General features: G+C 41.8%; 2 protein-coding genes across 4 annotated transcripts in view; one reads left to right on the top strand and one right to left on the bottom strand.

Moving 5' to 3' along the window:
• The window catches only part of ELAPOR1 (endosome-lysosome associated apoptosis and autophagy regulator 1), an 86,641-nt gene extending 72,205 nt beyond the window's left edge, over positions 1 to 14,436 (bottom strand). For both annotated transcript variants that reach the window (XM_063105377.1, XM_063105378.1), the window contains exon 1: positions 14,284 to 14,436. In XM_063105377.1, coding sequence (XP_062961447.1) covers positions 14,284 to 14,436 — 153 coding nt within the window. The remainder of the gene's footprint in view (positions 1 to 14,283) is intronic.
• Positions 14,437 to 15,599: 1,163 nt separating this feature from the next.
• On the top strand, positions 15,600 to 19,766 carry CFAP276 (cilia and flagella associated protein 276). 2 transcript variants are annotated; one of them, XM_063103574.1, is made up of 5 exons: positions 15,600 to 15,680; positions 17,735 to 17,851; positions 18,385 to 18,500; positions 19,377 to 19,504; positions 19,696 to 19,766. In XM_063103574.1, exons 1-5 carry the CDS (start codon positions 15,600 to 15,602, stop codon positions 19,764 to 19,766), a joined length of 513 nt encoding a protein of 170 aa, XP_062959644.1. The 2 variants fall into 2 exon arrangements, with proteins under 2 accessions (XP_062959644.1, XP_062959645.1); XM_063103575.1 differs by lacking the exon at positions 17,735 to 17,851.

The following is a 19,766-nucleotide window of genomic DNA, read 5'->3' as shown; positions in this document are numbered from 1 at the left end:
GAGCCAAAAAATATCTCTCAGTTGCAGTAATAACTTCTAGAAATGCTCTGAGCTCACTTGCGGTGGGGTCCTTTTTGACACCCACGGGGTTCTTCAGTTATGGGCCAAGAAAGAATAAAAGGGTGTGTGTGTATGTGTTGCCTAACAATTTACCAAAGTTTTAAAGGATTGATAGCATTGCCAAGGATGTGAGAAATGTAAGTGTGTGCAAGATTAATGGGAAGTAAAATTGGTGCCATTTCTCCAAAAGAGAAATTGAGTAACATGGATCAATATAAAATATACATGCGCATTGGTTATGTATATTTTTTAAAATAATAAAGAATCCTCATTTTTATTATTTTAAACATAATTTAAGGAGTTAACTGAATGGCAAATGAGCAAATGTCTACTAATATGCATATGCAAAGGTATTCACTCCAGTATTGTTTATACTACTAGAAGTTGGAAGCTATCTGAATTGGCTGATGTATTATGCAAAGGAACTTCTAAAGGTTCATGGAAAAATGAAATTAAAAGATAAAAATAAAAAAATATAAACTGTATTTCTCAACATAAGCTCCATCAAGTTCAAGACACTTTTGTGAGCAACGATACCAGCCATTTTGTCCATCACGAAAGAACTAAGGATCCTGGGAACTTAACCATGTCAATGTGATCTTTTTTACATTATTAACTGAGAAAAAAAGAGTGCCCTTTAAAGATTTTTTAAGAATAGGTAACAACAACAACAAAATGCCAGAAGGAGCCAAGTCAGGACTGTAAGGTGGATATCTAATGATTTCCCATCAAAACTCTTGCAAAACTGCCCTTGTTTGTTGAGAAGAATGGAATGAGCAGGAGCATTGCTGCAGTGAAGAACTCTCTGGTAAAGCTTTTTTTGGCATTTTTCTGCTAAAGCTTTGGCTAACTTTCTCAAAACATTTTCATAATAAGCAGATGTTATTGTTCTTTGACCCTCCAGAAAGCCAACAAGCAAAATGCCTTGACCATCCCAAAAAACTGCTGCCATGAGCTTTGCTCTTAACTGGTCCTTTCTGCTTTGGCCGGACCACTTCTCCTCTTGGTAGCCATGGCTTTGATTGTGCTTTGTCTTCTGCATCATACTGGTAAAGCCACGTTTCATCTCCTGTTACAGTTCTTTGAAGAAATGTTTCAGGATTTTGATCCCCTCATCTAAAATTTCCATTGAAAGCTCTGCTTTTGTCTGCAGCTAATTTGGGTGCAGCAGTTTTGGCACCCATTGAATGGAAAGTTTGCTCATCTGTAACTTTTCAGTTAGAATTGTGTAAGCTGAACCAATCGAAATGTCTATGGTGTTGGCTATTGTTTCTGCTGTTAATCATTGGTTCTCTTAAATTAGGGCACCAAAAAAATTAATTTTTTTCCTTGCAAATTTCTGTGGATGGTCTGCAACTGTGCGCTTTGCCTTCAACATCATCTCGTGTTTTCTTAAAACAAGTTATAAATTTGTAAACTGCTGATTTCTTTGGGGCATTGTCCCTGTAAACTTTTTATAAAGCATCAAGATATCACCACTCTTCCCCCCAAGCTTCACCATAAATTTGATGTTTGTTCTTGCTTCAATTTTAGTAGAATTCACGTTACTCTGATAGGCACTGTTTTCAAACTGATGTCCTATCCTTCTTAGTGCCTCAAACTAGATCCTGTTCAGACATGTTATAACAAGTCAGTATAAGTTTATTTTGGTGCAAAAATTTTATTAATCCATGTGTAGTTTTTTCATAATATGTATTTTCTATGAACTTTTAGAAGACCCCCTCATACACATCCTGAAAAATGATGAAGTAGACCTGTATTTATTAACATGTAGCAATGTCCCCTGCATGTTATTGCATGAAAAAAGGAGGTTATAAAACAGCATGTGTGATATGATCTGATTTATGGATAATTATATATTTATAGCTATACATATAACTATAGAAAAATAGAAAGTCTATAAAGATAGAAAGAAGCCTGGAAAGATAAAACAAAATGGTTGCAGTGAGTTTTACCAGTTATGAAATTTTGGGTAAGTTTTTTGTCCTGTCTTCCATTCTATATTTCTTGAATTACTAGAATAAGAAAGTATCTGCCCCGGGGCCCTGCCAGGGGCCGAGGGAATGGAGCCGGGGACTGGACCCCCCACACACAACCAGGCACACCACCAGTGCCAAGGAGTATGCCAAAAACATAACATCACATCCATGTGGGTAGCCCACCACAGCCACCATAGTAACCATGGCTGCCACGAAAGTGGCTAGACGTCACAATCACCACGCAGATGGTCTGCCAGCCATTAGAGTGCATTGACACAAGGAAAGTCACCAGCAGAGACCAAAGAAAAGAAGAGGATGTCTCTCTCCACAAAGCCCATTCCAGAGTGACAGAAGCATCTGCTCTATGATTATATTGGGGGACCTGAACACAGATCATCTAGGCAACAAATCAACAGAGGAACCATTACTCTTTCAGAAGGAGAGAAGAAATCTAGGGTTATCAGTGATGGGCGTGGGGAGAGAGAGGGAAGTAGGAAGAGATTGGACAAGGGGCATATAGAATAAGTACAATTTGTAACAATATACATACTAGTAATATTGATTTGATCAACATATGTCAACATTGAATCCCAAAAATATGTATAATCAATTATGATTCAATAAAAAAAAGAAAGAAAGCATCATTGTTAAAAAAAAAAAAAAAGCTGTTTAAAAATATTATTTAATAGGCCAAAAGGAAATAGGGAAATTTGGAGTTCAGTCCCATTCCAAAATCAATACTTTGTGGGCTTTGCCTTGAGTATGATATTTCACTACTGTGCTGGAGTTTTCTTGCTGTATTCCTGAAGGAGTGATCTAATCACAGATACTGTGATTAAAAATTCTCATATGTCATCTTTCCAGCAAGATGCTGGAAGTATATAAAACATCTTGTAGTATACTGTAAATTAGGCCTCTTGGTAAAATCTCTCCTATCCTTCACTTTTCTTTCATAGTATTTAACCAAATTTATAACCACAAATCTATCAGAGAGGTTGGTTATTTGTACCAATCATGTTTTCACAGGGATATACTGCAAAAGTAGCAACAAATTCTCTCCATCCCTATGCCCCTTCACAATGTGACATTGCAGGACCTCCCATCAAGAAGTGTAGTCTATTTCATGGCCTGACCATGTGACTTGCTTTGGCCAATAGGACATTAGTAATCATGACATAGGCAGAGGCTTGAAAAGAGCTGGCATATTATGGCTTGCTCTCTTATTGCACTTGGAATTCTGAGACCATCACATACATGAGTCTGAGCTAGCCAGCTGGAGGATGAGGCCACAAGACCCTGGGTACCCCAGTCAACAGCCTGTTAATATCAGACATCTGGGTGAGTCATCCTAGATCATCTAGCTTGTGGTTAACCCACCAGCTGACCACAGTTGCATAAGGGAGCCCAGCAGAGATTAACCATTCTGCTCCAGACCAGAAGAACCACCCAGTCAAAATGAAGAATTGAAGGCTAAACAATGGTTACTGTTTTAAGCCATTACATCTTGGGGTGGTTTGTTACACAGTAAAAGCTAGCTGTCACAGATCCTTTTTTCTTTTTTTTTTTTTTTTTTTTTTTTTTTCCGTGACCGGCGCTCAGCCAGGGAGTGCATCGCCGCGCTGCTAGCGCAGCACGCTACCGAGTGCGCCACGGGCTCAGCCCCTTTTTTCTTTTTTAACTGAAAGGTTATGGGGCAGAGGAACCTACATTGTGATTAAGAATTTAAGGTTCTCTAGTTAACAATTTCCTGTAAAATAAGGAGGACACAGGCAAAGAAGAACTCCATTATTGGACCATTGGAGTATGAACAAGATCCATATTTGCAGAAATTATCTAAATTTCATAGGGCTAGACAGTTCTTGGTAATATCCTTTTCTCAGAAGTTAGTCCCTTCAGTGTCTAAGGCAGCATTAAACCCCTCTTTTTAGGATTCATCCCGGATGTAAAGGAAACTCTAAAGTGTAACTGAATCCACCAAATCTGGATATGGGAGGTTAGATGTACCCACAGAGCACTTCCTTGAAAGTATTACAATAACTAAGTCTCTTCTTAGGTAGTAGAGAGCAGTCGCTATCTTCTATCTAGTGATACTTCTATTTTATCCTAAGATCGTATCTTGAGACCTTAAGTTGCTACCAATTTCTAGAAGCTGACCCCTGGAAGTTGCTTTCACCCAACCTGTATTTAGTAGTAATGTGGGTGTGACTATGTCTTTCCAGCTTTGAAAACAGAAGAAACCCATCCAACCTGGAATGCATCAAATTAAAAATCACTGAAAACTGAAGAAATCTGTAAAGCATGTTTACTCTAGGGAAACATGACCCCTAAGAACTCTGAAGAAATGACATAACTTATGAAGGGAGAGTGGCCCCACAGTTAAGCCCCAACTTAGTATTTCTGGGGCTAAAGTGACTGTCCTAGTCTGTTCGAGCTGCTATAACATAATACCTTAGACTGGGTAACTTACAAACAATGGAAATTTATTGTTCACAGTTTTGGAGGCTGGGAAGTCTAAGACCAAGGTGCCAGCAGATTGGATATCTGGTGAAGGCCCATTTCTTATGGAAGGTACCTTCTACGTGTCCTCACATGGTCGAAGGAGCAAACAAGCTCCCTGGGGCCTCTTTTATAAGGGCACTAATCTCATGGAACCTAATCCCCTTTGAAAGGCCCCACCTCTTAATACTACTGCATTGGGGATTAGATATCAACAATGAATTTGGGGGGACACAAACATTCAGATCATAGCAGTGACTAAGGTCCTTCATGGAATCTCAGTCTCTAGAGTCATCAAAGAATAAATTATGATTAGCTCCCTCACTTGGGAAAACAATTTGGCATTCTCTTGTAAAGATGAATCTGCACACCCCCCCACTACCCAGAACCCCACTTCTAGTCTTATTCCTTTGAGAAGTTTGCACCTGTGCACCAGGAGACAGGTTCAACAATGTCAATAGCAGCTTTGGTTGAGGTAGCATAACACTGGAAACCCAAATGCCTATCAACAGGAGATGAACCTAAAAATTGTGGAATATGCACACAAAGGAATATTTTACAGCACTGAAAATGAACAAAGTATAGTAACATGAAATAACATGGATGAGTTTAGAAGCTTAATGTCAAGTTAGGAAAGCAAATCTTATAAGACTACATAATAGTGCGATGTATTTTTAAAAGGTCAAAAATAGGGCCAGCCCGTGGCTCACTCGGGAGAGTGTGGTGCTGATAACACCAAGGTTGTGGGTTCAGATCCCATATATGGATGGCTGGTTGCTCACTCGGGAGAGCATGGTGCTGACACCACCAAGCCAAGGGTTAAGATCCCCATACCGGTCATCTTATAAAAAATAAAAAAATAAAAATAAAAATAAAAAATAAGCCCGTGGCTCACTTGGGAGAGTGTGGTGCTGATAACACCAAGGCCATGGGTTCAGATCCCATATATGGATGGCCGGTTCGCTCACTGGGTGAGCATGGTGCTGAAAAATAAAAGGTCAAAAATAAACAAAAGTAAATAAGATTTTATTTAGGGAGACATATGTATGTGAAAAAAAAAATTTTTTTAAAGGAACAGAAAACCAAAACTTAGGGCAGCAGTTACATCTAAAGCTGGGATTGGAGATAAGCCCCCACAAAGTTTTGTCAGCATGGATTATGTTCTAATTCCTAAACTGAGTAGTGGGTTAATAATTCATAAATATGTATATGTATATCTTATATATATCAATTATTACATAATTAAATAAATTTAAACAGTGGATGAGAATGAGTAGAAAAATGAAAGTTATGTTAAAAAGTAATTAAACAAAAGAAATGAATATTAAAATAACAATGATTTTTTTTGTGTGCTATATAGTTGGCAAAGATGAAAAAATCTGTGTTGTGATGTTGGTAGGGGAAAAAAACCTCTTATGCATTACTGGTAAGAGAATAAACTGACTTTAAAAAAGCTTTCAAAAAGCAATTTATAAATGGATACGAGAAGCCTGAAAATGATTTTATCCTTTCACCCAGCAATTCCATTTCCAGGAATTTATTCCAAGGAAGTAATGACAAATGAGCTGAAAGGTGTGTGTAAAAAGAGGCTTATCTTAGCACTGTTTATAATAGCCAAAAGTTGGAAACAACTTACATCTTCAACAACAGAGGATCAGTTAAATAAATTCCATCAGTGGAGTACTATACATCTATTTCATTCATTTATTGAGGGCCCACAATGTGCCAGATACTATTTTGGGTATTGGAGACACAACATTAAACAAAACGCAAAAGGTCCTGCCTTCGTGGGGCTTACATACTACTGAGGAAAGACAGAGATAAGTAAAATATAGAGTATGTTAGGGAACGATAGGCACTGAGGAGAAAATAAAACAGGAAATGGGATAGGGAATGGGATGGCATTTCAAGAAAAACCTAAAAGGGAATGGGAAACAAGCCACACATCTTGGGGAATAGCCTTCCAGGCAGAAAAAACAGCAATTGCCAAGATCCTGAGGTGGCAGGTTGCCCCTCAGGTCTGAGAAATAGCAAGGAGGCTGGTGCAGCTGGAGAGGAGGAGGCGGGGGCCAACTGTGTGTAGGGCCTTGTAGGTTACGGTAAGGAGTTGGTTTCTATTCTGACATAGGAAGCCTTTGGAAGGTTTTGAGCAGAGGAAGACAAAATCTGTCTTATTTTCAATTGGGTGACTCTGGCTGAGTACTAGAAAATAAGTAGGCAGTGCAGAAGCAAAGAAACTAGTTAGGAAGCTTTTGCAGTCTTCTGGGTGAGAGGTGACAAGTATGCAGAGCAGTAGAGGGAAAGAAGCAGTCAAATTCTGGATATATTTTGAAGGTAGAGCTAGTAAAATCTTCTGATGATTTGGATATAGACAGTAGGAGGAAGAGGAGAGTCAGGATTTGGGGCCCAAAGGGATGGAATTATCATTAGCTAAAGTGAGGAAGATTCTGGGAGAAACAGGTTTGATGCTGGTGGGGAGATTGGGTGTCTATACATGGTAAATCTGAGCTGCCAGTCAAATATGTACATAGAGAAGTCATGAGTGCATTTGGATATACGAATCTGGAGGTCAGGAATGAGGTCTAGACTAGAAGTATGAATTTAAGAATCATCAATATACAGATGGTATTTAAAGCCATGATACTGGATGAGATCACCAAAAGGATGAAAATAGAAGAGCCTGGTGTAGAGCTAGAGCTAGGTCTGGAGCTCACAGAGCCCTCAAGCCTATTCACAAACCCTTCACACACAGTTCTACAAACTAGGTAACTGGAAGAAAGGTCCTTGGAGCCTTGATGGAAGAAAGAGTAGTCTTTATTTCTGCACACACATATCTCAGAGCTAGGCAGTACAAAGAGAAACTCAGAAACTCAACTGCTACCGACAAAGTCCAAAGAAAAACTGAGCAGCTGCCAGCAAAGTAAACATGCTCTCTTTTTAGATGCACGCTCTCTGCTGACCAGCAGTTCAGGGCCACTGCTCCACACACTTTCTAGAACACACACACTAGCAGCAAACTAAAAAGATACATTTGCATGCATGCGCATTAACTCCACCCACACACACAATTTGTTTACAAAGAATGTGCTGCATCAGACCCAACCAGACCTGAGGGGGGGGGGCCTGACCAAACTATTCTATTTTCCCAACATCTGGATAGAGACAGAGTTAGATAGACAGACAGATAGAGGATCAATAACTGAGCCCTAGGGAACTGCCAGATTTAGGGCTCAAAGAGATGAGGAAAAAATCAAAGAGACAGAGAAGGAGGCACCAAGGAAGTAAAAAAAACAAAAACAAACAAAAAAACCTAAAAAACTCGCAGCAGATCTGGTGTCCTGGAAGCCAAGAGAAGAAAGTCTTTCTAAGAGGTGAGAGTGATCATAGCTCTATCATATACTGATAGATGAAGTCTGGATGGGACTGAGAAATTACCACTGGATTGAGCTAGAACAGTTTTAGGGAACAGTGGGGATGAAAGTCGGCTTGGAATGGAGAAAGAGAGGATTTAGAGATGGTGATTATAGACATGATTTTGCTATATAGGGGAGCAGTAAAATAGAGTGACAGTTGGAAGGGGAAGGAAGTGGCAATCAAGAGAAATTATTGGGGTTTTTCCCCTATTTTTTAAGATAGGAGAAATAATAGCACGTTTGAAGGTTGTTAGGAATGATTCAGTAGAGGGGAAAAATTGATGACTACAGAGAGGGAAAAATTGCTGACCAACATTAGAAGGTGAGGGCCGAGCCTGTGGCGCACTTGGGAGAGTGCGGCGCTGCGAGCGCGCGGGTTTGGATCCTATATAGGAATGGCCGGTGCACTCATTGGCTGAGTGCCGGTCACGAAAAAGACAAAAAAAAAAAAAAAAGAAAAACATTAGAAGGTGAGAAGGGATGGGTCTGAGGCAGGTGGTCAAAGTAAAGAAAGATTAGCATTAGAGATTAGCCATAGTAGTTCATCCAGTTCATCACTAAAATTATGTCATGCAAGACCATTTAGTGACTTAGACTACGTTCCTGTTAATTTTTTTTAAAGTAGATCATAAGGGCCGGCCCGTGGTTCACTTGGGAGAGCGTGGTGCTGACAACACCAAGTCAAGGGTTAAGATCCTCTTACCAGTCATCTTTTCTTTAAAAAAAAAAAAAAAGATAAAAGTAGATCATAAAACAGTAACAAGCACATTTATTGAGCTATACACAATGCATTTTGCAAAGCACTTTTCAAGCATTATCTTGCTTAATCCTCCCAGCAATCCATAAAAGGCAAGAACTAAATTATCCCCATTTTCCAGTGGAGGCTAAGAGAGGTGAATATTTTGCTCAAGGTAATGTAGTTGAAATGGGAGAACTAGGATTCAACTGCAGGCACCAGATTTGCATAGCTACTACCTCCAGACTGGCAATGTCCCGAAGAACTCTAATGTGAGCTACACACAGGATTTTCCTGTAACTACATTTAAAAGAGTGAAAAGACACAGGTGGAATTAATTTTAATAGTACATTATTTAGATAGTACCTAAAACTATTATTTCAATATGTAATCAGTATAAAAAGTATTGAAACATTTTATATTCTTTTTGTTTTTGTTTTTGTACTAAGTCTTCCAAATTTGGCATGTATTTAACATTTTACAGCATATCTCAATTCAGGCACTAAATTTGCATCAGAAATACTTTTTAGTATTTCTCTATTTAGAGTTCATAAAATTTATAGTTAAGAAAGTAGATTCATATACACAAGTTGTTCCAAACACAATTAAAAGTTTTCAATAATTGAGTTGAGTTGTTTTTTTTTTGTTTTTGTTGTGACCGGTAAGGGGATCAACCCTTGGCTTGGTGTTGCCCGCACCGCGCTCAGCCAGTGAGCGCACCGGCCATCTCTATATAGGATCCGAACCCGCGGCGGGAGCGCCAGTGCGCTCCCAAGTGCTGCACTCTCCCGAGTGGGCCACGGGTGGGCCACGGGGCCAGCCCTGAGTTGAGTATTTTAACTACTTTTCACTCAATTTAAATGAAATAAAATTAAAAATTTATTCAAATGCTCAATAGCCACACATGGCTGATGGCTACCATGTGGGACAGGACAACTCCAGACTCTACTACTATGCTCTCCTGACTCTCTTTACCAAGTTCTATCCACTTTTTCCTTAGAATATCTTTCACATCTACTCCTTTTCCCTTTTCAGTTCAACCCACTTCTATCACCCTCAAGTTCTTAATAATATTTTACTACTATAAGACAATGTTAATTATACTTCCACTAAAAATCTTATTGGTAGATCATAAAACCAATGGGGTTTGGATCCCCACAACAGGAGACAAGGAAAAAAATCTTATTGTAACAGTTAACATTTATTGAGTACTTACTATGCACCAGGAACTGTTCTAAGCGAGTTGCATTTATTAATTGACTTAATTGTCATATTATAGTAATTAGGTGGACTCTATCAATATTCCCACTTTAAAGATGAAGAAACTGTGGCAGGGGAGATTGAATAACTTCCCCAAGGGTACTAAGTGGAGGAGTTGGAAGTTGAACCCAGCCCACCCAATTTTGTCCAGACCTCACACTCTGTACCAAGCTTCTGTCTCTTTCTCACAAATATATACATAAAAATGATAGTTTGAGTGGTGGATGAGTGATTTTCATTATTTTCTTTTTATTTATCTACATTTTCCAATTTGTCTGCCAATAAAATGTGCCACTTTTGTAATTTTTAAAGTTTTTTTTTAAAAAAGTCAGATAATCATCAATCTGATTTGGTTTTAGTATATTCTTACCTTGAGACAGGAGAATAGATAAAATAACTTCTTAAATGCCTTTAGATCCCAAGAATGTGTTAGTCAGTAGCCCCCTCTAATATCAGACAAAAAGAGCACATCTTCTAGCCTACAATTACATCATAATAAATGGAGTGTTTTAATTTTCTCTCTTCATCAAATAGGGAAGGGTGGCTCAAACATCCAACCTCACTCTATGGTTCCCAACCAAAGGATCATTTTAAATCTTATGAAGTAGTGTGCCAAAAGCTCTGGACTTTTCCCCACCTCCTCCAGGGGCTGATCGCAGGGAAGTCAGAACTAAGAAAAGGAAGTCAGAACTCTGCTCCTTAAAGCTGTTCTTTCTGCATTTGCGCTGGTGACTCCTACCATTCTCCCACTTTAAAAGCCTGACAAAAATCCTCAGTTTGCCCCTTGCTGTCACCGTACACCTTCAATCAGTTGCCAAATCCTCTAACCTCTACTTTCGGGTATTTTTCATATATACGCCTCTCCCTTTATCCCACTGCCACCATCCCAGTACAGTCTCTTTGTTAACCTCCTCCTGGACCTCAGTAAATCATCTGAACTGGTCTCCTCACCCATCCCTCTGCTCTCACCTTTTGGCCTACCTCCACCATGTTTACTTTATTTTCATGCTAATCCACTCTTAGCAGGCAGCTATCTCTGCCAGAAATCCTTCAGGGATTCGCCACTCAGTTTCTAACTTATCATCCATTGTACCCCACACCTACTCCACATTTCAGCCAGCTGCTCTACTTGCAATTCCCAGAAGCATTTGCATTTCCCACCTGTGAAGCTTCCCCCAGGCTCCTCCCTCTATCTAGAAAGCACCCTTCCTCCATCTCTGCCCATTGAAACTCTACTGATTATGACAGAAGCCGGTCAAACCAACTGTTCATATTGCCACTCCTGCGTTGTTTACCACATGGTAACCTTATGTCATCTTTTATATGTCATAACTTGTGTACTTAACTTTTCTGCCTACCAACATTTCTTAAGCAACTACGAATATGTCAAGGGTATGTACTAAGCACTTTACATGTGTTATCTAATTTAATTTTACCCTCACAACAATCCTGTGAGATAGGTATTACCAACCTCATTTTACAGATCAGGAATCTGAGGCTGTCAGAAGCTAGTTAACTTGCTTCAAGTAGCATCCTTACTAAATGGCACAGTCATCACTCACTCAACAAATTTTATTCCAATTTATGTCTGCTGGATTCCTCAGCCCCTTTGGCTTTTCAATATAGATTGGAATGTCCCTTTAGGGGCAATTAGCACTAAAGCCTCAGGACAAGGCAGACTGTGTTAAAAGCAGTTTTCTACTCCTCTCTCATTTAATTTAGATTCATTGTGCTGTGGGAAATGCTCCTTTGGCTCTCAGTCAGCACTTAGCCTGGGCTAGCACAGGGCTAAAGAAATGATTCATGAAGACAAACATCATACAGGATGTTTAGCTCCACTGGTGATCCTGATTATTGTAAAACTTTAAAAGGAACGCCAAGCCCCGGTACACATCCAGCAGTCTAGAACTCCCAGCTCTCTGCCACCTGAGTTCAGGTGTCAAGCTAAAGCTCTCTTTCCCAATTAGATCCAGAGAGATGCCTCAGCTTTCACAAACAAGGCTGCAACAGCACTGTTGTCATTAGGGTCAGCCTTGGCCTGATAGACTGTCCCTGCCGTTAGACTGTCCCCAACGTAGGATCACAAAAAATTCATATAAAGATTAAGCACAGAAAAGAGCTAGTTTACTTTGAATTGGTTTTTCACCACTTGGGTTTCGAAGCCCCCAAACTTGTTGGATCAGTTCATATTGACAAAAGAAGAATATTACAATAATGGGTTTATTCTCTTCCTTATTGTTTTGGAGTTGAGGGTGTTCAGCAGCCACTGTTTGCTCAAGGAAAGTGTAAACAGGACTTGCTGACGCCTGTGGCCAATGAGCACACCTCCTAAGTCATTTCAACTTGGCACGGAGTGTAGGTCTAATGGTAAAAAGCTAACAGGGAAGAGAGTTAGGTAACTCTATTTTGTGTTTTATATGTGTTTTCTCTTTCAATCCTCAAAGCAATCCTTTCTGAGGTAGGGGTGATTGTAATACCCATTCCACAGATCCAAAAACTGTACAGTAAGTAATAGGACTGGAACTCCACAGCTTTCCACCACCCTGAGCTCATGCTTTGCAGCAAGACCTTTTGCTTAGGCAAATATTGGCCATTTAAATATAACTAAAGGCAAAATTTGTACACGTTAGAGTTCTCAAGTATCAATATTCTTCCCTCCCGCCAAATCAAGGTGATATGAAGTGTTTAATTTCTTAAATGTCTCATATTTTCCATAGTTGACAAAGATCTCAGTAAGAACTGGTAGTTGAAAAAAGAAAAAGAAATAAATTAAATAATAATAATAAAATAAAGAATTGGTAGTTGAACTGCAAGATTCTCACCTTCTGCTCAGGAGACTCCCATGTTTGATTCTTAAGCAAGTGGGCTTGCTTGGACTCATTATTTTGGTTGGTTAGAACATAGGCCATGAAAGCCAGTGAGCCATAGTCACTGACAAAATCATCCTGTTCCCAGCCATCTTTAAAACAGGCTTCATGAAGAGGCTGGGTGGAAATGTAGACAGTTGTCACTGGGACTAATAAAAGGTATCAAAAGTCCCAATGATTGAGGTTACTTATACCATATCCACGAATCTTCAAAGTGAAACCTCTTTATTCACACAAAAATCCCCCCCCCCACTTCTTCATGATCTGCTGTTTTAGACAGTCTAATGCTTAGAACACCTTCACAATAATATATCTCCATATGAGATGGGTTGTTGTTGCTAATCAGTTAAAACTGACAACTTATAAAAAAATATTTTAACCTCTCAAAACCTTAGCAAAGTATGTCCTTTGGGATTACTTTTACAGTGCTAGACTCTTGACTTATTATGAAATCTTTTACATCTTCACAGAGATAACAGGACTTTTATTTTGCCTTCCCCGATGTAGTTTTTGTAAATATTTTGTTGTTGCCTCTGCCATATGGTTTTTAAAAAGTTACTCAGCACAACCAAATATTATTTCAATAATGTAGAAACTACTGAATTTTGTTACTTAATACCTTTTTGTGTCCTTTCAAAAAGAATTTTCAAAAGGCATTTTTGGTTGGAAGACATTCATTAACTATTGTTTGAATTATGTTGCCAACCTTTTAGAAACACCTTGAAAAACACCTATGACATATGTTAGCAGAAGTGCAGGGAAGGAGAGTAAAGATTGACAGAAAACGAGCACTTAAAGAACTCAAAATCTGGACAAAGGTGGGTCATGTGCTGCCAGGTACACTAAACAACGTGTGCTGGGGGGAGGCGAAGCTATAATGAGGATCCACATTTAGCAGCCTGCAAAATGTAACTGACGTTTAATACCGAAGAAAGAGAGAGCTGATGGGATCCTACGGTCCCAATAGCACTTCTCCCACCTTCACACTCTGCTTTCGGAAACCATGATAAAATCACAAGGATTTCTACTTTATTCCTCTACTTTTTGCCGGCCTTCTTAACTCTTGTCTTATCCACTACTCTCCTTCCTTCTTTCTATTTTGCCTCTCTGTACATAATCTTTGTTGCCAACCACTTTAAGGTAACTTCACCCCAGCTGGAAAACAACTCATGTCTTCTTGCTCCCTTGTCTGAGTCCAGGGACCCAGGTCACTCTTCTTCTGGGAGCTGGGACCCTTCTCGCTGAGCTCAGCGCCCCAAGCTGCGAGGACAGTCTATGCCACGAGCCCTCCAGTTGGTTGGCCTCCCCATGACGCCAGTCGGCTCCTCTTCCCTCCCCCCACAAGCCTCATCCCCAGAGAAACCTAAACTCCGTAGCCTCTGACACTGTCTGTGCCTGGGTCCCAAAGGTCTCCGCCTGGGATCCAAGATTCTTCTGCCCAAAGCAAGGTCGGGTCAGGGGGTGAACAGTACCTCCTTGCAAGCGTGAAGCTCCGGTCCCGTTCCCTGGGTCACCTGGAAGGCGGTCCCAGCCCAGAGCAGCAGCCGCAGAAGCTGGGGTGTGCACCTCTCAGTTCTCCCCTTGCCTCTGGCAGAGGGATGGTGGCTGTGCTCAGGCTCAGCCATAGCGTTGTCCCGAGCGAGCTGAAGTAGCGGCTCAGGTACAGCGGCTGCTGCTTCAGCGGGCAGAAGGCGGAAAAAAAGGGGAGGGAGATACACAGGGGGAGGATGCGAGGGGCTGGGCTCGCTTCAGTCACCTCCCTGCGGCTACGCCAAGGCCGCCCATCCTTCCTCCCTCCGTCCTCTTCTCCTCCTCCTACCCACGTCGCCTTGACAACCGTCGCCTCTTTCCCTCCGCGTGGGTGGGGCAGGGACCACGCGAGGCTCTGCCGCTCACCTGCCGGTCGCCATGGCAGCCGCCGCCGCTGGCGCGCGCAGCGTGAGACTGCTCGCGCCCGGGGCGTGCAACCGGCCCAACAGGCGGGCACGAGGCTCGTGCGAAGAACGCGGTAGAAATATCCTCCGAGCCATCGCCAACAAATTCATGTTTGCGACTGCTCTTTCGGGCCAGGAGCTATTTATGAGCATCTCTAATTCTGCAAACGTGGCATGTGAACCTATAGAAGATTGAGACGTCGTCTCTTCCTTCCAGAAGTCATCGCCCAGAAGAGAGGCCCCAATACACACGCATTACCTATTGCAAAAGTCGCCTCTGGAGCTCTTACTTCCATCCCGCCAAATCCATCCGTGCTTTTAACAACCGGCCCTATAAGCAGCCCTGGACTCGAATAGTTAAATCGAGTTTAAGCAAGGAGAGTTTGTGTTAGCTGGCAATTTTCCAAGCACAACACGTGGGCTCTTCGGTCTCTTGACATCCCTATTCTCTCGTTGCTTTGAAAATAGGAAAGCCTTTTGTGAAGTGCGAGAGAGAAGGAAATTTTGGGGTCATCTTTTAGAACTTCTTTCCTCAACTGAAATCTTCTGCAGGAGTCCTATACGATGAGAGGCCGGAGTTTTTCAACTGAGGATCAGAAGTGCAAATCCAGGGCTCCCTGTCACTCCCAGCGGCGCTTTCCCTTGGCGCTCCCGTAGCTTCCTCCCGAGGGACCTCCTTGTTGAACCGCCAGGTGGCGCCCTTCTCGAAGGGACTTCATCTCAGTCATAAATGGCCGGGCAGTTGCCTGGCAACCGAAACTAGGCGTGCCAAACAATTAGGATCTTAGCAAGGTTGTGCTGCGGCTGTTCTGACCTCCCATCCCTCTTAAGAGCATCGCGCTCGGCATTTAACCATGCCTCCCACACGGGACCCTTTCCAGCACCCTACGTTAGATAACGATGATTCCTACTTAGGAAAACTGCGGGCTTCCAAGGTATTGTTTCTTACGCAGATTCCTGGTAGGTCGCCAGCAGTCGTTCTGTCGATGTGACCGGCCGAGACGGTAACATAAAGGACTCTGGTAGGGACACTGAGTCGGGTACCAGGAAGTGTGTTTCTGCCTGCCTCCCTGTCCCATATTCAGGTCTGCTAACGTTTCAGAGGTGCTTTTGAGCAGAGGGAAATACACAGCTCTAGTCTAGAGGAATAAGGGGCTCTCTCAGCCCAAAACACTTATTAGTATAAGTAATGGGAGGACCCAGGTTCCATCAAACTACCCTTTTCTCTAGTTGGAAAACTGTTCTCTGAAGAGAAATGAGACCGTAGAGTGAGAGAGAATCCTCTGAAATTCACCAGCTCGTGCTTTATACATGTCTTCACAATGTGTATGTCTTCTGGTTAATGCCACGATGTGTTTGTGTGTGTGTGGGTTTAGCATGATTGTGGTCAGTGATTTGGGAATTAGACAATCTATTTTCTGGTAGAAGTGTTTGGGATATTTGAAGTGTTGCAAAATAAGGTGAAGTAAATGGTGACTGTGGCTTAATAACATCAAATAGCTTCTTTTTATTTATTCAATATTTATTATTTATTATACACCAGTACTCTCCTAGACACTGAGGATATATAGATAAATTAGATATAGCTCCTGTTCTCAAGGAACTCTAGCTGAAAAGACAGACCAACAACAGCAACAGCAAAAATGCTTGCACTAGGGCCGAGCCCGTGGCGCACTCGGGAGAGTGCAGCGCTGGGAGCGCAGCGACGATCCCACTGCGGGTTCGGATCCTATATAGGAATGGCCGGTGCACTCACTAGTTGAGTGCCGGTCACGAAAAAGGCAAAAAAAAAAAAAAAAAAATGCTTGCACTACAGCACATGTGTTGTGATACAATTATATGTAGGGTAGCATGAGAACCAAGAACTTAAAGGAAAGTTTCACAGAGCAGGTGAGTTTTGACATCCAAATATGTGTTAGCTGGGCCAGGTCAGAGAAAGGGTGAAATGTAAGTTAGGAGGAAGGAAACAGGAACCAGACACTCAAGGCAAAGGAAGCAGCAGGTGCATGGAAAGGAGAGATAGAATGGCCAGTTTAGGAAACTGCAAACAGTCCCTAAGGGCTGAAGTATAAGTGTGGCATGGAGGCATGGAGTGCTTGGGGGTGAAGTGGCTTTGGTGGACTGGGTGTGCTGTGTATAGCATGCCAGTAAGTGAGGATTTCATCCTGGGGGTGTGGGGAATAATGGCGGGATTTTAAGCACTAGAGTGACACAATCAATCAGATGGGTGTTTTAAAAAGCACAAGTGGCAGTGGATTGGACAGGATGGGAGTGAGATGAGGGATCAGCTAGGAGGCAGGTGCAGCAATCTCCAGGAGGAAGAATTATGGATCTACAGCAGTGACACATGTGATGGTGATAGGTGCAGATGTGAGAAAGATGCAAAGGGCAGGACCGGTGGCACTCGGTGGCTGACTTGATATGGGCCTGAGAGGGGACAAGCTTAGACAGTGCGCTTTCCTTATTTTGTCCCTGATTGCCTCTTTTTGGGGCCTCCCCCTCCCAGTTATAATATTGTGCAATCTTCATGAACCACTTCTTCCCTTTTGGTGAGACTCCCTTTTGTAGGCCTCAGCTACTCCTTCATGTGGACGACCTCCAGATCATCCCAGACATTAATTGTTCTGAGCTCTTCTCTAACAAGTGCACACTTCCAATTTTCTACCTGTTAATTGCATAGGAAGTCTCACCTTTTCTTCAAACTCAGGATGTCTACACCTGAGCTCTTCTTTCCTATCTGCTCCCCACCCTTCACCCTCCTTGTCCCACTCCACCCCTTTCCCTGTATTCCTGGCCTTTTTCTGTCAGTTCTAAGAAAACTTAAGAGTATCAAAAACCTGGGGAGTTTTGCCCCATATCTTTCTTCTTTGCAGATGTCCCTCTAAGATTCAAACAAAATAGAATGGAATAAGGGGATGGATGTCATTGAAGCTAACACATTGGCAAGTCCTCCTGTAACCAGGTCCTGGATGTGCTTTCTCTTTTGCAGAAATTGCCATATAAGAACCCAAATCACCTTGCTCAGCAACAGGAACCTTGGAATCGGCTCAGCTCAACAGCCACAATCACTTCCATGAGGCGAGATGCCAATTTTTTTGATCCCGAGGTACCTAGCATTGACATTCTATTTCTCTTTATATCCATTTAGGGCTCATTAATATTCTTTTTGAAAGGTAGTCTGTCCCTAACTACTTCAGCATCTTTCCTTTTGTCCTCAATCCAAGATTCTTCCAAACCCAAACCAATTTATCTGGCCTCCGGGAAGTCAGAAGGCTTTGGTTTTGCTCCAGGCAGTTATCTGAAGCAAACCATTTTACCAGATATTTCATTCTTTTGATTAAAACAAGGACTAAATATAACCATGAATTAGGTAAAGTTCATTAAGCTCAAGTCAGGGACAGTATCCCATGTCTCCAGTAAGAGCTCACCAGTCCTTATACCTAACCATAAAGGAAGCAATTCCATATTGATGAGTTAAGATGTTATCATGTACAACAATTTAGTGTGTAAGAAGTTGGTGAATTTCAGACCCAATAGGTGAATCACTATACTTCTGAGGAAGAGTAAAGCCTAACAGAACCTGACTAGAGTGGACATACGTAGCCGAGTTAACCCTGGAGGGATTGACTACCCCTGTAGGTACCGAAGGATGACCTGGATTTTCGCTTAGCAGTTTTGTACAACCACCACACTGGGGCATTCAAGAACAAATGTGAAATACTGTTACACCAGGAGACGATCCAGGATACCCATGGGTAAGTGGTAGAAGCAGAGCTTCTCCACCTTAAGGATGCTGCCATTCATCACATAAGGTAAAGTGGTCACCTGGGAAATAACAACCAACAGGTACTCATTTATATACACATTTCTGCATTTTTACATCTGTATCTGTGATGTAATTTCTGTATTTTTATTGTTTAAAATGAACAGAAATCCTCCACCATTGTGCTCATCTATATAAACAAAGAACATCTTTGGTTTATTTCACAGAGGGTAAAAAAAAGGCCTTTGTCTGCTGTTATTAGTCCATTTGTGTTGCTTATAATAGAATACCTGAAACTGGATAATTTATAAAGAAACACAATTTCTTACAGTTTGGAAGCTAGGAAGTCCAAGGTCCAGAGAACACATCTGGACAGGGCCTTACTCTGGGTGGGAACTCTCTACAGGGTCCCATTGCAACTCAGGGTATCACACGGCAAGAAAAGTCAAAAGAAAGACTTAACCTTCGCACTCACTGTCCTTATAAAGCCAACAGAACCATGCCCATGACAACCATTAAACCATCAACCCATTCCTCCATGAATGGATCAATTCATTCACAAGGGCACAGTCCTCAAGATCCAATCACCTCTTAAAGGCTCCATGTTCCACCACCATATTGGGGGTTAAGTGCCAACATGCTGGAAGGTTTCTTTAAATTACAAATTCAGTTTTTCTTTTTTTGTGTGTTATCAGTCCCATACTCTACTAAGTGAGCTAACTGGCCAGCCCTAAGTTTCAACATGAGTTTGGGGGACATTCAAACCACGGCAGCAACTTTATTTTTGAAGTCACATGCAACTATCTTTCCCTCCTCACCTTTCTCTCTGATTTCACTCTCCCCTGTTCTTCCCCACACCATCTTCTAGAATCAAGATCCAATTCCCTGGAGAATTTTTACCACCTACTCCTCCATTCCCCATCACTTCCCAGGCTAAAATCAGATACTGGATCAACCCTAAGAAGGAGTCCATCCACAGCATCCAGGGATCCATAGGTAAGGGTTACAAGACTGGGTGGGTAGATGGGGGTGGTGCAGAAGTCTTTCTAAATGAACCCTGGCTAGTAGGGAAGATCAGGGATCAAGGAAGGTCTTGGAAAGCAGTGATTAACTTGGCACATATCACACTAATACCAGGGGACATGCTGACTATTCACAGCCCACTCCCTGTTCTCTTTTCTCCACAGTGTCCCCTCACACTGCAGCCACCAATGGAGGCTACTCCCGAAAGAAGGATGGTGGCTTCTTCTCCACCTAG

Source organism: Cynocephalus volans, chromosome 8 (assembly GCF_027409185.1).
Source record: "Cynocephalus volans isolate mCynVol1 chromosome 8, mCynVol1.pri, whole genome shotgun sequence".
In the NCBI taxonomy this organism is placed as follows: domain Eukaryota; kingdom Metazoa; phylum Chordata; class Mammalia; order Dermoptera; family Cynocephalidae; genus Cynocephalus; species Cynocephalus volans.
The sequence above is the reverse complement of the archived record's forward strand: the minus strand, read 5'-3'. Positions and strand labels throughout refer to the sequence as shown.

Bases quoted from the DNA above. Each gene is read 5' to 3' on its own strand.
- CFAP276 (XM_063103574.1), top strand. From the start codon at position 15,600: ATGCCTCCCACACGGGACCCTTTCCAGCACCCTACGTTAGATAACGAT. The intron at 15,681-17,734 runs GTATTGTTTCTT...TCTCTTTTGCAG, and splicing joins GAAAACTGCGGGCTTCCAAG to AAATTGCCATATAAGAACCC. The intron at 19,505-19,695 runs GTAAGGGTTACA...TTTTCTCCACAG, and splicing joins CAGCATCCAGGGATCCATAG to TGTCCCCTCACACTGCAGCC.